General features: G+C 39.9%; 1 protein-coding gene across 4 annotated transcripts in view; it reads right to left on the bottom strand.

The window, feature by feature from the left end:
• The window catches only part of IMMP1L (inner mitochondrial membrane peptidase subunit 1), a 224,303-nt gene that overhangs the window by 120,169 nt on the left and 87,624 nt on the right, over window positions 1-16,510 (bottom strand). For all 4 annotated transcript variants that reach the window (XM_085648288.1, XM_085648287.1, XM_085648286.1 and 1 more), the window contains exon 2: window positions 6,510-6,651. In XM_085648288.1, the coding sequence (XP_085504414.1) occupies window positions 6,510-6,614 (105 nt within the window). In that variant the 5' untranslated portion in view covers window positions 6,615-6,651. The remainder of the gene's footprint in view (window positions 1-6,509; window positions 6,652-16,510) is intronic.

Below are 16,510 nucleotides of genomic sequence, written 5' to 3'. Positions count from 1 at the left end.
ATCAGATTGTCCTCTATAAAAAGCGTAAAGTCCAGGAATTCTACTTTCGATGCACTCAGATTGTAGGGAAGATGAATACCCATATCATTTGAGTTTAGATGTTCACAGAACTCTGTCAGTTTCACCATAGAACCCGACCAAATCATGATGCAATCATCGATATAGCGCCCCCAGTAGATAATGGATTAATTCCAGGGGCTACTCCCTGGGCCCCAGATCCACTCCTCCTCAAACCAACACATGAAGAGATTGGCATACGAAGGAGAGAATCTGGAGCCGATGGCAACTCCCTTTATTTGTTTGTACCACTTAGTTTCAAATAAGAACACATTATTCTTAAGAATTAAATCAATCATGGTGATGATCATCTCTACATGTGCCCACTGTGTAGCTGGTCTATTAATCAGGAATTTTCTAGCTGCTTTAATTCCTAGAGCTGTTCTGATGTTTGTATATAATGAGGTGACATCAAGTGTTGCTAGTATCATCCCCTCTTCCCAAGTAACGTCTGATAATATGCTGAGGATGTGTTTTGTATCCCGGATATATGCTGGCAGGTTTTGTACCAGGGGTTGTAGGAATGTATCTACATATTGTGATAATTTTTCAGTTGGACCACCTATGCTTGATATTATGGGTCTACCTGGAGGAAATTGCTGATTCTTATGCATCTTGGTTAAGGCATAGATACAAGGAGATCTAGGCTTATCCACTTTAAGATATAGATATTCCTCCTGTTTGATCAATTCACTATTGAGCCATTCTCTTAAGTATGAATTATTCATAGTTGTCAGTGGCCCAATTGGATTGTCCTTCAATTCCTCACAACATGTACTATCAGACAATTGTGAGGGGATTTCATTATTATAATCTCTGGTATTCATAACCACAATATTACCGCCTTTATCGGCTTCTTTAATGGTAATATTTTGTAGCAGACTGAGATCTTTTAATGCCCTACGCTCATTAGTATATAAATTATCAGATAGCCTATGTCCTTGTTTAATGTCACGATGTAAATGTCTGTACATGTCTTCTACGACTAATTCGTGAAATATGTCAATTATATTTCCACTAGATAGTATAGGGGTCCATCTGGACTTGTTTCTAAGTCCACTATTAATGTTGACATCAGTTTCTATATCATATTCCCACATCAGTTCCTCAAACGTCATGTGGTCTCGGTCATCATCAGTGATTGATAGTAATAATTCAGTGTCCCTGATATCCTGTATGGTCAAAACATCATGACACACCTCAGATGGATATATGTTCATGCTCTTTATTAGGTTCTGGATTACATTCAAAACATTTCTTTAATTTCAAGTTCCTGGTGAATTTGAATAAATCAATCATGGAGTTGCATACCTCTCCATGTTCTTTAGGACAGAATTCCATGCCTCTCTCAAGTAATGTGATCATATCATTCGTTAATGTTTGGTCACTCAAATTGATCACCTCAACTCCCTTATTTGGAGGTGAAACTAGTTCTGTTTGTTCCAAGACCTCAGTTTCATTCCTGGTTTGTCCTTTCCTGCTCCCCCCTCTCTTTCCCCTCCTGGTCTTCTTGTTATATCTTCCTTCCATTTTGGTAGGTCTCTGTTCCTTCGATTGATCCTTTTGACCTCTCTTAAAAAACCAATATCTTGATTGCTACCAGTAGATATGACATCATTATCACTTGGTATTGTATTTAAAGAGGTGGAACTGGAACTCGCCTGAGTTACATTCCGTGAGGGATTCAATCCATCTTTGTTGTCTTTCTCTATCAGATGATCATATTTTTGGGCAAACGTAAATATTAGACCTTGCTTATAGTCAATTTCATCTTGTTTCAATTTACGTGCCTTCCTCTACTTTATCTCTTCTTGATGTTTTTTAACTTTACGTTCTGAATTTTCTATCAGAATCGTCATTAATTTGTTTGAATTAGAGGTCAACTCTTTTTCCCAGATTAACAAAGGTCCTCATCCAATTCATCATATGTCGGTAGTATCTGCGAGCGGAGCCTCCTCGGTATCCTATTGAGCCTTATATATTGCTTAAGTGTCGCACCGTCCCACCATTTGGAATTTTCAGTTATACGTAATTTTTCCAATTTTATGAATTTGTCCCTCAAAGCCTCTTTCTTTTTGTTGGGATTACCACTAGTTAGTGAGGTTACTATTGTTTCACCTCGTGCTAGGCTATCAAATAGATCTGTAGCTTCTTTATTTCTATCCATCTCAATTTATGTGAAATATAATACCGTAGGAGTCGCCCCACCAGGTAAAAACCTGGGCACCTAGATTGTTAAATGTACCACTAAATATTTACCGCATATAGTGAGCGCCATTTGCATCCAGGATATAATCATCCCAACGTGTATTCACTTTCAGGATAGGGGCTCACCTGGATAGACCCCTTTTTGGAGAATTTCGGGAAGATTCATCAAACGACGCCAAAGTTATTAGCAAATCAAAAAATACTTTTCCTATGGAAACTAGGTTCTAACTACCTACTGGCGACTGCCTGTAGGATAGATGGAGATATATATATATATATATATATCAGCATGCACTTTCCAGGTGGGTGAGTGCAAAGCAATTTGCACATCGTTAGGTGGAGGAGGAGTGAGAGACCACCTGGTTAGGAGTGGTCTTGTTATTAGCATCACATCGCTTTGCCCCCTGGAAGATCTAGAAGCCCATGGAACCGGCACTGATGAAGCCAATTGGAAGGCTAAAACGCGTCTGCCCAAGCGTTTCACAGACTTCATTTTCCTTGCACAGTGCACATCAACAAAGCCATTTTTATCACCGGAGCTGTGTCGTGCTTTTTTCCTACTTGGGAGAGAGCATTGGGGTGGGTATATGGGTGTGTATGTATGTGTGTATATATATATATATATATATATATATATATATATATATATATATATATATATATATATATATATATATATATCTACTGGCGGTCGCCAGTAGATAGTTATAGTTACAACCTAGTTTCCATAGGAAATCTCAAAATTCTATTTTGAATAACTTTGGCGCCGGTTGACAAATCCTCGCGAATTTTTCAAAACTAATGGGGCGCTCCGCTCAGCTCCTACCCTGAAAGTCTCGGGGTGATTCGTCAAGTGGGGGCCGAGAAAAAACAGGGGGGTCCCAAAACGCGTTTTCCCCATGCATTTTTCCATAGGACCTTTAGACACAGCTACAGCCCGAACGGCTGAACAGAATTACTTGACATTTGGCAGAGAGGTAGCCATAAGGTCAAGGAAGTGCCTTTTGCAGGTCTGGTGTGAATCTGTTCAGTATTTCCTAAGAAAATAGCATATCAATATCTATACGCGCGCACCGTGCAGGCACAGTGCGCGCACCCTGCCGTGCGCGAGCGCAATTCTGATTGGTTGTTAGATGTCAGTAAACATTCGAATCGGTCGAAACCAGGAAGTGTCGGCCGCCATTTGGTCTCTCGCAGTCTGAGGGGGTGAAAAACAAAGGTGGAGAACGTGAAAAGGGGGCAGAGTGGACAGTTCCTGACCCCCTAGCCTTGGTCAGGGGGTCACAGAAGGACCCTCAAGGGAGAAAAACACAATTTTTTTTTTTTTTAAATCGCGAGGTGCGCGCACCCTGTGCGCACTGCGAACCGTGGGCGCTCGGTGCGCGAAGCTGCGCGCACGGTGTAAAATCTGAAAAAAAAAAAAAAAATACATAACTTAGCATTTTAAAAAACGTACAAATTCACTGAAAAAACCATAGGTTTCACACACGTTATAGTTACGAATTAGCATTTAAAAAACCTTGCAAATTCACTTAAAAAACCATAGGTTTCACACATGTTATAGTTAGCTGGACATTTTACTCGTAAAAAACCAATGAAATTCCCTCGTTATAGTTACTGCAGGCAACTATAACTCACGCGACTGCAATCCTCTGCTGATGACGTCAGATATTACATCACGGATGACATATGTGTCTTTCTGAAAAATAAATATTTGTAATACATGTATAGCTAAAGATTAATGGAAGAAGACATGGTTAAATAAGTGTCTAAATACAGTGATGTAATATCTGACGTCATCAGCAGAGGATTGCGGTCGCGTGAGTCATAGTTGCCTGCAGTAACTATAACGGGGGAATTTCATTGGTTTTTTACGAGAGAAATGTCCAGCTAACTATAACATGTGTGAAACCTATGGCTTTTTAAGTGAATTTGCAAGGTTTTTTAAATGCTAATTCGTAACTATAACGTGTGTGAAACCTATGGTTTTTTCAGTGAATATATATATATATGTATATATATATATATATATATATATATATATATATATATGCTTATTTGCAAGCCTACTCATAAACTAAGTTTCAACATATTAAAGGGGACTACATCTCCCAGAAGTCTGGGATTGCAAACCCCGGAACTTACAGGAAATGAAGTCATGATATTTCCTGTTGTTATACTTGTTTGAATGTAACCTTTTTTTGAATGGTAACAACCGTGACCAAGTTAACAGAAGTTAACGAAACGCGTTGGTTGGTTTGCGTTGGATTTATGGACTGAAGTGAACTGATAATAAATGGAGTATTGAACAACCAAAATACAGCTGGAGTGCGACCCTATTCTTTCTTCAAATTGGAGAAAATTGCGTTTGATATATATATATATATATATATATATATATATATATATATATATATATATATATATATATAAATATATATATATATTTTCCACCCCCCCACCAAAATATTTATCAATCATTAAATTCGGATGCTAAACAACCTATAATGAATAAGCAGTTGCTCACATATGAACAAGCATGCTGTTGCTTTAAGTTTGATTTGGGTCAATTTAGGTACAATGCATGGTTAGAGCGGGTAATCAGAGTTATCAGGACCATGTTCCCAGAGGAACCCTCAGCGATGGAAATAATCACTAAAATCTCTCACTGTGGCGGGGTGCAAAAGGTTGATCACTTATTTATACAATGGTGTTGTAAACAATTGAGATGGAGGTACCGAACTAGCACGAGAAAATGTTTACGGGACTGTCCAGCACCCTTCACAGACGCAGATTGGAGGAAAGCATGCAAACAGGTTATACATATTTTTCCAAATGCTTGATTCAAATTAACAGTCCCATTATTTGCACAAACTTTCTTCACACCTAAAAAAGTTGCAAGGATCTATCCAGATAGAACAACAGCTTGTCATAGATATGGCGCTGTAAGGGTAGTCTTTTTTCCATATAGTTTGGGTGTGTCGATGGGCATCACATTTCCAGGGGAAAATAAAGATGGACCTACAGACAATGACCAACACACTACCCACTAAATCCATCAAGCAATGCCTATTAGGAATTTTCCTTATTGAAAAAATACTATATAATGAAAATAAGGATCGCTGCCTTGGGTACAATGTTAGCAAATATAGGAATATAGCAATCAATTGGGTGAACCTGATGGCCCCAAAATAGGATATGAGGAAAAACGTCTAAATTGAAAGGGCTATAGCAGATAGCACACAGGAAGACCAGAAGGACAGATTAAAAAAACACTGACAGAGGATAAAGCAGACTGGATATAAATGCTCATGAAACTGACAGGCACCCCTTATAATAGACCATCTTGAATCAAATAGTATATGGTAGTTATTGTTAATGAACAATTTAAAAAAGGTAAAAGAAATCACTGTTCATTGTATGCAGATAATTGTGAACAAGTGAAGAATGTGAATGAAAAATGAATGACGTAGCACTGAGTGTATTGATAAATAAATGTTACTATATACAGTTTTGCTAAAAGAAAATCTAGTTTATGATGAAAACAAAAAGATAAAGTAGATAAAAAAGCTCTTGTAAATTGTGAGACCCTTGATTTAGTCTCCTCTAATCATTGAGAGAGGCAATCTGTTATATTAAGAACATTAAGAGACAAATAATTTACTAGCTACAAATTAAGGTTTTTTTCCGGATACTTTATTGGTCTATGTTACTAACAAGATGACGTAACTGTTAACACACTAAACTTCATATTGCAAGTGGAATATCATGCGGATGAGGTCAATTAACTAAAGCTTTTTATACCATCAACTTGTTCACATAAGTGCAAACACAGACTTCATTGCTATATAGAAAACAGCGGCATGAACATTACAACAATTGCATTTACATACAAGTCAACATTTGCTATTTAAGTTTAGATATGGTTAACAGTTAAGAAGACATTAGCATTCAGTTATCAAGTTTACACACCTCATACAAATCTAACTAATCTCAAAAAATATAAATATGAAGATATTAATAACCAGACTAAAATTCATAGTTTTCTTTTTTACTGCCAAAAAATTAATAAATTATGTACCAAAAATTACCACTCATTATATCCTTTTGAAACATTTTAGAAATATGTGAGCAATATATACATGCAGTCTGTAGATGTTCTTTCTGAGAGTATTAGTTCAATTACTGGTGACAAAATTAAAACAAAAATCAATTTCTAAACAAGCACAAAAACTGGATCTTACCACAACAACTTCTCCAAGGTATTCAAAAGCACAATGTGCGATACAGCCATATTGAATGGTGTAGCCGACAAGTCCCAATGTTTTTCCTAAAACACGTCGTAACATATTTCTCCTTGTCACAATAGAGAAGGTACAGTTTACCCTGCAGTAATCAATTAAATAAAGGTTTAGTATTAATAGTAAACAGTGTATCTTTTAAGAGGGTTATCAAACTGCTGAAGTGAATGTTAATGTAGAACAAAATCCATGAAGTATATTTATATTATAGTACAATGGGATTTTGGCATTTCTAATAATGTAATGGTGTCCAAGTCCAATGTGAAAAGCAAGTCAAAGCAGAGGTTCTGGTCTGCAGCACTCGTCTAATGAAAGTGATCTTTTAAATGCTTGATGATTGCACTGACGAATGTATACATCTACAAGAATGCAATTAACCGTTATCTACTATTGGATCAATTACTATATCGCAAATAAACCAACCTTTCACAACAAGCTCTTCATTTTATTTAAATTCTTAACCTGGGTGCATTTCAGTAACAGATTAACGTAGAATTGAGAACAATGTTTATGAGGTTGATGTGAGGAAAGAACATTCACAAAATCAATAATGCTGATTTCATTGTGTAGCAATCACCTCTGTATATGCAGCAGTTATCGCAACATACTGGCCTTGATCTTGAAACTGGGTCACTCAGTTTAGGGCTTCAGAATGGCACACCGATAACAGCAGTCCACTCTTAGTCCCCATTCTATAAGGTGTAGATCAGATGAAATCTTTTCGTATTGGGGCTTCAGAACCTTCAACTGACTATCTCACACACACTAACTAAAGTAACAACTCATTAACCGAGATTTCAGTACCTGTTCACTACAGTTTTGACTGATAAAACAGGAAACCTCTTTCCTGAAAAGGAATCTAGGACATTACACCATTGTAGATACACTGGTGCACTCTATGTCCAGTGGTGATATCGTCGTTCTGTTTCCTCTCTCTCTTGATACTCCATGTATCTTTTTAGGTCGAGACTACCAGACAGCTGAGCGGTACAGTTAAAAAGAGACCTATTGCGGTTTAGCAAAAACTTAGAGGGCTTAAAGTCTGCCCATTGCATACGATTGGTTGGCTTTTCTGTCAATCTCATTTCCTTGTCAATTTTGTTCCACCTTGTGTTTGTCCATGCCCTGAATCTGAGCCTCTTTACCAGTCTCTTGATTTGTATGTTGTGTGTCCCTTAACTGTTCACTTTCAGAGAACGACTTTTTTCTATTTAATTAAACACTCAGTGAGAGTGCATGTGTTTCCAGCTCGCTCTTGAGTGTGCTCACTTAAATGCCACTGCGCTCTGTGTTGCTTTCTTGAATACGTCACCCTCTGTGCTACGTGTTCTCTTCTTCTTGTGCTTCACCCCCAATGTTGTTGTCACCATTGTGTGCTGCTTGCTTTCTTTAATGCTTCGTACCCCTGTTCTACTATCCCTGCCCCACTCCACTGTGAGCTTCTTTCCCACGCTGCTCTTTTCCCCACCCTGTTTCTCGTTCCCTCATGCACCACATTTCATCCTCCCCTATCTGCTCCCCCAGTATCTCCTCATTTACCACCGCCTAACTCCCATGGTTCTTTTAAAAGAATAAATGTGACAACAATTTTTTTCTCATTAACGGATCCAAGTGGCATCTGGGAACTTGAATTGATAAATAAAAATCAAAGAAAACAGCACATGCGTCATTCAGCAGGCACCAGCAGAATGACAAGTCTCATCATCGCATCTTTTTTGTATTTTGTATTTTTTTTATTGATGCTGCACAGCCTTGGGTAAAAGCTATTTGCTTGTCTACCCCCTCGCTGTGAAGTATCATGAAAATCTAATGACAAAGCTGACAGATCCCAAAGGGGATCCCTATTGATTTTGCCTATGTTTGTTGTTTTTTTTGTTCTCTCTCCCATATTTTGGAAGAGGGGCTTCCTTCCCCTAGTAAGGATGAACTGATATTCAGATGTGAACCATGCTTCATTAGTCCTTCTCCTTTTCATTGTTTTGTATTGAGTGGCCCCTTCCTTTTTTCTTCATGGGGGGCTTCTGTATAGCAGCCTCTTGGGCCATGGTTTTTTCTTCGTTACAAGGGGTGCTCCCATCTCTGTACTCCTGCTTCTTGCTCTGTCCTCCAGACATTTCCCCGCCTGCAACTGCAGGGTTGTTTGTTACAAGCAATGTAAAGTGCACTGTCAGGTTTGCCAGATATTAATTACCAAGTCCATTTCTGGTTTCATGAAGCCTTGACCCCGAGGTCAGGTCAATCCCATTCAGTGGCCACAGTTAAATTGATAATACTACCACCACCTAAGAGTGTTTACCCACTGTACCCTCCTGTACGCGGACGACGCTGTGTTGATGGCCCGAACACAACTAGGACTCCAAAGGGTACTCACTAGCTATACCGAGTATATTGAGAAGCTGGGTCTACGAGTTAATATTACAAAAACTTTTATAATGAAGTGTGGTAAAAAGAGCTCTAGGTGCAGGGGCATTTTTAGCGGCAATAAAAAGGTGGAACCGACCAAAACATTTCATTATCTAAGTATTTTATTTGATAATAAGGGGATATGGTACCAGGCTGTAAAAAACAGGAGGTTGCTTTTTATGAAAGCTACTGCAGCCCTAGCCAATTTTGAGAAGAAGTTGGGCAGAAAACCATCTGAGGAGCTCCTACAAATTTATAGGGCAAAATGTATTAGTATAGCGATGTATGGTGCTGGTGTGTGGGGCTATTGCGATACCAAACTTATACAATAGGTGGAGAACGCTTTCTAAAAATATCTCTTGGCGGTCCCAGATAGTACTTCCACCTATGTATGCCACTCAGAACTAGGATTGCCTTACATTTCAGACTCAATAAAAGTCCAACCAGTTCTGTTGTGGCATAGGATCTGGACTTCTCCAAAAACCACTTTCAATTGTGACATTTCAAAGGATAGCCTCTTGTTAGATCGGGCTTTGGAGATTCCTTGGCTGAAATATAGAAAAACCTTTATGAATGATTTGGGCCAAACTGAATACTTCAAATAATCCTGGAAATTGACATTCTGTCATCAGAAAGCATTAAAAGAAATGCTACTTGACACATATGGAGGCAAATAGATTTGCTGTCGAGGCAGCTAAGTCGTCGGTACAATCTAACCGATTCATACTCACCACTTATGGTATGCAGCTGTACCTAAACTTTACACTAAGTGGGTATGACCGTTTTGTCCTAACACGTTTCAGACATGGATTTTTTCATCGCTTGATAAGCTTCCCTGAATTAAACAATTGGTCTACAACATTAAGTAGCTGCCCATGTGATAAACAATCTCAGAAAACAACAATGCAGGTGGTATTATTTTGTAAATTTTATGTAATGCAAAGGCGGCGATGGATTTTACCAATTTTAAGACTGCTAGGATTGAGACAATGCAGGCCAGCGCTTTTATCACTACAGTTTTTAAAAAATTAATGTTTTGTAAAGTTAATAGCATCTTTTTTTTTTTTAAAGTGTTGAAAACTGTAGGAAAGGAATTCTTATATGAAATTCGATGGGGAGGACAAAATAAATGTTTTAATTATTGTAGGAATAAACGCTGTATTATTGAGTAATTTGTATTTAAAAGTACCTTATGCACTTTTTGCTCATGTAATATGGATGTTTTAAACTGTATGCTTTTATGATATTTGCACAAAAATCGAATAAAGCGGACATTGATTGATTGTTTATTCTAAAAGAAATCAGGGAGGAAAAAGCACTAGGTATAGAATGAACAAGATCCTGGAGGACCGAAGGCTTATGTCAAGAAGCAATGCGAGATAGAAAGCAAAACTGGGGTAAACAGCAGAAGAGGAACCTAGGACCACTACACAGGGAAGAAAAAGGAACCAAAAAGCAAATAACCAGACAAAGGAGAAAAATACCCGCACACGTCTGTAACGCACCTAGGCCAGGCAATTAATGGCGTTATAGCAATAGGAACACAAAGTAAGGTGGTAATTTGGAAGGTGTTCGCCTCCATCTTCAATAGGAAATCTCCTCAAAAGGTAGCTGAAAACCTGTACAGATTTTCATCGTTAGCAGTACAAGGTGTATAAGCCAGGTAAATAACGGCCTCCCTTTTCACACTACTAGCTAGGCTGCCAGTTCTGCGTGCAAGACTAATCTCCTCAGGTGGTCCAATGGTTCAACTTCAAACCGTTGGGACACCAAGGTGCTTGTAGCGGTGAGAGAGCAGATCCAGAGGCCAGCCACAAATCGGCTGCAAGGAAATATAATAGCAAGAGAGCAGCCATTCTCATTCTGCAGTGGTGTGTGAAGTGCAAAGGAATGGATCCTGCAGCCCCATAGCGAGTAAGGAAACCTGATCCGCCAGTTTGTCGGCCCGGGACAAATTTGTGAACTAAGGTAAGGCACGGACACCAGATGCTTGTTCACAAGACTGGCCACTAGCAGGGTAGAATTTGCAAAAACTGCAGTTTACCAACAACAATTTGAGAATCAACAATGCCGAAAGCTCATAATACAAATTCCCTGATTTTTCAAAAAGAGGGGGTAGAGGTGAAACCCTACTGAATTTATCTGGTGTGTAGTGTTTGAGTTGAGATGCATAAAAAAAACAGAATAACCTCTTAAGGAATCAGGCAACCACAAATTAACTACTACTGGACTGGTAGCAAAAAACAAGGGTTAATCTTTGATCAACCACGCATGGTGGGTTTAAAACCTGAAGATAGCCAAACTTCATCTCCTACTAAATAATTTGGCTCAAACTGTCTGTGTTCATCAGCATTTCCTACCCTAACTCCATGCTCTTTAACCACTATCTGAAGGAATCCATTAGCGGTGGGACCCAGTGCATTAACAAAACGATTTTGGGACCAGTTCAGGGGTGAATGACCTGTAGGCAGAAGAAAGAAGAAACCCTGATAGCCCAACAATGCGGACTGTTATTATAGGCGACCTCTTTATGAGGTAGGAAATATGCCCAATTGTCACAAGCAGCAATACAAAAAACACAGTCAGTAAATATTGCTCCAGGCTTTGATTGGTTCTTTCCATCAAGCCTCTGGCGAAGGAGAGTAGCTAGTGGACAATAACAGAGATTCCTAAATGTAAATGTAGCACCTTCCAACATTTTGAGACAAATTGAGATTATCTGGATAGGAATTCCATGGAGTCGAGAAATATACTTAATGAAGATCGAGGATTGGCAGATAGTAATTTAGGAAAGGCTGAAAATTGGCCATTTAGGAACAGGCATCAACTGTAACCATGATGGTTGTCTGGCCTTGTAAGAGGAACCTCTACAATAAAGTCAATGGCTATGATATGCCAGGGTTCAGGTGCAATAGGTAGTGGTTGCAGCAAACCAAAGGTTCTTAGATGGGATGTCTTGGTTTGGGCCCTGTGAGAACATGCCTTAACACAGTCCCTACATTCTATGGCATCCTGGGCCACCAGAACAAACAGAACAGCAGTTTCTGAGTATTCCTTATTCCTCTGTGTCCCATCTTACGCAAGTCATGACAGACTTGTAAGATCTTCTCTTGTAAGGATTTTGATGGAAGAAAAAAACATCTTTCTAAAGTAACTGGGATTTCAACTTCAGATTAGCTGCAGTGTCTAAATCTTCTTGGGGTTGACAAACTCTATTGAGGAATGTTGTAACCACCATTATCATTCGTCAGCAAGATATCATTGGGAAAGAGCATCAGCTATCTTGTTCCCAGTATATAGATAACAAAATCGCAGTGAGTAAAGGAAAAAGCCAATCTGACCTGACAACTATTTCTGCATTGTGTTGTCTGACAAACCTGCAAGTTTTGGTAATTTGTTCAAAACTCAAAAGTATGTTGAGCTTCCAACAACAGATACCGCCACTATGAACAAGCCTCCTTTATGGCCTACAACTCCAGTATGAGAATTGAATAATTGCTTCCTGCTGAAGAAAGAGTTCGGAAATAGCTAAAGATAGTGTTCAAGTTGATCTTCGTCCTTTAATTGCAAAAGCACTGCCTCAAGGGCCACAGCAGAAATGTCAGATGATACACAATCATTACCCTGAATGGGAACTCCGGGGCATGAAGATGGAATATCCTGGCTTTCTGGAGAAACTAACGGCATCAACATCTAACAGTTAACAATAGAAAACATATTTTTCCGGAGCATCGGCATGCATTGCGAAAAAAAGCATCCTGTGACCGAGGCATGCCGGAGAGATGAGGCAAGGTATCTCAATTCAGGAGCTAGGGGCTAGTTGTTAGCCCTGGGATCACCCACTGCAACCGTGCAGACAAGTATGTAATATGTCTCGAAATCAGGAGTACTATTGGCTCATTCCCCAATGAAGAGATGAAATTTGGTCAGAGCAACCCTATGTCTACCAGTGCTCCAGATCAGATTTCCCAGCAGAGTGTTCAGCTAGTGGAAACATTACAGATGGCAAAATCCAGCAGCACCAGCAGAGTTGCAAGAAGTCTTTTATGACCCTGAGACTACAGAGAACAGGAGGAAAAGCCAACAAACCCTTGGAGAAACTTGGGTTTAAGGGTGTAGAGAGCAGGTCCAGTCCAACACACTCCCAGGCAAGAAACAGCAGGACCATACAGCAGAGCAGGTAGCAAAGTGGCAGTTCCTCCTTCACCTCAGACGTCAGCTGGCCAACACAGCAATGCAGGTAGCAAAGTGGCAGTCCCTCCTACAGCACAGCAGCTCTTCTTCCAGGCAGAATGGCCTTTATTCCAGCAAAGTTCTGATTTGGGGGTGTCCGGGACTTTAGGGTAAATTAAATATGGCATTTGTGCATAAGCCAATGTTACCATGTTTTGAGTACAGAGCATATGCACTGTATCACTGGTTAGCAGTGGTAAACAAGCATTTGCAATACAAATAGGTCTCGCATTTGCGAATTAGAGCTATTGACATTGCAAATGGCAATGTTTTTTACCTACACGTTTTATTTTTGGTGTGAATGTATGTAGTGTGCAAAATCCCTTGGAAAGGTCCTGCACTTCGTAATAAATATATTGAAAAAGACACAAAGTGTGGATTGTGTCAACAATTGCTTGGCACATACCTCATGGGTGAAGTGTCGCCACACATGCACACCGTGGTGCTTTACTAATGCGAAACTCATTAATAAAACTAGTGCTTACTGACCAACCATCGCGATCAGAGCATGTGAATCCGAATCCCAGCTTCTCTTTCATTTTCTAGACTATTTGACTCACTCTCCTGCGTCTTGGTTATCCCCCAAACACTGGGAGGCAATGAAGTTTGCCAAGGGGGCAGGGGGTAGAGGGGCTTCGGGGGTACATGAAAATGTATTCATTACCTGGTTGTCAAAGGTCGCCCAGTGCTATTAGTTAAAAGTGTGCAGATTTCATAAAGAGTACTTTACTCGCATCTACCAGAAAATAGACATTAACTAAACAAAATACCAGAATGCGTGTCAGTTTTCACAGTGTTTTAGACTGGTTGCTTAGTTTCATTGCATTAATTTTTGTATTTACTCTTTTACACAGCATCATAAGTAGGTTACCCAACCCCAAAGCCCAGAGTTGTTAAATGACCCATAGAAGGGAGTGTTTTACAGTTGAGCAAATATGTCCAAATGTAATTTTGGTAGTGCCATAGAATGATCAGCCAGAGGTACTCGATGAGCAGGTATTTAACTACACATTCAAAACGTACGGTATTGTGGCTGTTTGTTTGTACACAACCACCTCTCTGAATGTGTTTATTAACACAGAACTTCATCTACCAGACAGTGCTCACAGAGGGGCGACTAAAGCACAGAACAAAATGTATTCATTTATCCTGAGTGTGAAGGCACCCTGAAGGCTTCGGTGTCTGCCCGGAGAGGATAGGGATCCCAGAGCTTCTACAGACTCTGCAGTGCTCTTCTGCCTCAGCAGGGCACAGCTCAGAATATGCCGCTTCTGCAAAGAATAGGTGAAGGGGATGAGGTTGGGGCATGCAGGAGTTGCCTGCAGATTTCCAGGTTATTGAAAGTGATGATTCTGACGTGAGGCAATGGAGACTGACTTTGTCTGTTTGTCTGCACCAGTCTACTTCTCTACCATCTACCTGGCTCACTGTCATGTATCCATTCATCTCTCTTTGTTAAAGGTGCGCGAGCCAATATATTAATTAACAGGTAGACCCAGCCGGAGACGAGCCAAGCGTATACGAGCCAGTGGGCGAGCCGTGAAAATGATCGTCATGTTAATCATACAGTAAACATGATGTAAATGTGCGATAATGTCTCTTTAGAACTCAAAAAAGTTCATTTCTTTAGCACCTCACCTCAGTACACAAGATTATAGCACTGAATTGAGAGGAAGTTATTAAAAGTGCTAGTTTTAAGCATGAGTTAAAACACTGCCACTCCTCCCACCCGACGACAATGCCATTTGTGAACTAAGAGGCGTCAGTTGCCATGCATAGTCCGAATGTTGCCTATTGTCTTATTATATTTAGAGTAACATTAAAAACTAGTTCATTAAACACGAGAAGTTTTTGTACAGCACGCATCTTGAACTCGCATATTTCAAGGTGGCAATAATGAAGATGAAAACGGAAGTGCCGGCAGCTAAGAAAACATGAACTGGAGTAGGGGAGGGAGGGGGGTGGGGGAAGGGGTGAGAAGTCACAGACTGAGGGAGGGGGCGGTGGGGTGGGGAGACAGGGAAGAAAATAGTGTTAGGAGTAAAGGGGCCAATAGCTGTGGAAGGATACAAATGATGAATGAGGAGGGACTAACAAGCCTCCAACCAATCGGAAGGCAGCATTTAAGACAAAAGCCAATGGGCAGAGAGTGGGCGGAGCTTCCACACTACAGTATATACTGCATGCCTTGCAAAGCGATGGAAGCGCATTTGTACTCCAACGCTAGGCGAGACCTAAAAACTGTTGAGCGCATATACTTGAATATTAAAGAAACAACATCTGTAAGGTACCGTCACCTCGCAGTAATTACATTGCTACTCCATTCATTTCCTTTCCCAATGTTACTTGTGACATCCTGTAAAATACTAATATTGTCCTCCCTGAAGTATATATTTGGTTGAAACTAGCTGCACCCAGGATCTCAGCTGACAAGATACAAATATTCCTCCATCATCAAATATTAAGAAAATACTCTGTGGGTCCTGGCCAGGATGACATCTGTATTATCAGTGGTGTGACATAGACCTCTTAATGATTGGACATATTAGTTTAGGACATAGTTACCCACAACCATCGAGATGACTTTGGTGAGAAGGCCCTTTCTGCTGGACTAGTTATCTTCAGGTACGTTAGAGGTATCAGTTATGTTATATAATAAACCTCTGAAGAGCCACGGAACCTCCAGTACCCAAATCCCCACCAGCTACTTGGCCGGGCTGTTGCACATCCCCTCAATATTGTTAACTATGTTTGAGCCTAAGTTGTGGTTACTCATATCAGAGAGTGATATGGCCATGTCTATTCTCAGGGTGGACAGCTATTTGCTGAATTCCCTGCATCTCTTTATTTGTGCTATCTTGCAAATGTTAACATTGGAGCATTTGTGTTTCTTTGATAGGCTGGTTGTATTTCAGGGGTGTCTTCCTGCTGTGCCATCTTGATGTTGATATCACTATGAGTTCCTTAATAGCCAAAGGAGAAACCTTAATTTGGAGTACTTATTTCTTCCATTTATAGCACCACCCCTGGAAGAAACCAGAACATTCTGGTAGTCCTCGGAATGTGATGGTAGAGGGGATTGACAGACACTTAACATAAGGAGGCGGGGAGCACCCAGAGCAGTCAGAAAGAAAAGCACAAAGAAAGTAGTGACATAGAAGACGGTAACACTGGAATTAATTAAAAAAGGGTTTCAAGGTTAGTTAAGATTGTATACTGGGCAAAGAATGAGATGGGAACTCAAGGGCATGAAAGGCGAATTTTTCTTAAGTGAAGACCAAGGGACAAAGTGGGGAGGCACCAACAGT

Source organism: Triturus cristatus, chromosome 3_2, assembly GCF_964204655.1.
Source record: "Triturus cristatus chromosome 3_2, aTriCri1.1, whole genome shotgun sequence".
In the NCBI taxonomy this organism is placed as follows: domain Eukaryota; kingdom Metazoa; phylum Chordata; class Amphibia; order Caudata; family Salamandridae; genus Triturus; species Triturus cristatus.
This window is presented reverse-complemented; position numbering and strand designations above follow the sequence as displayed.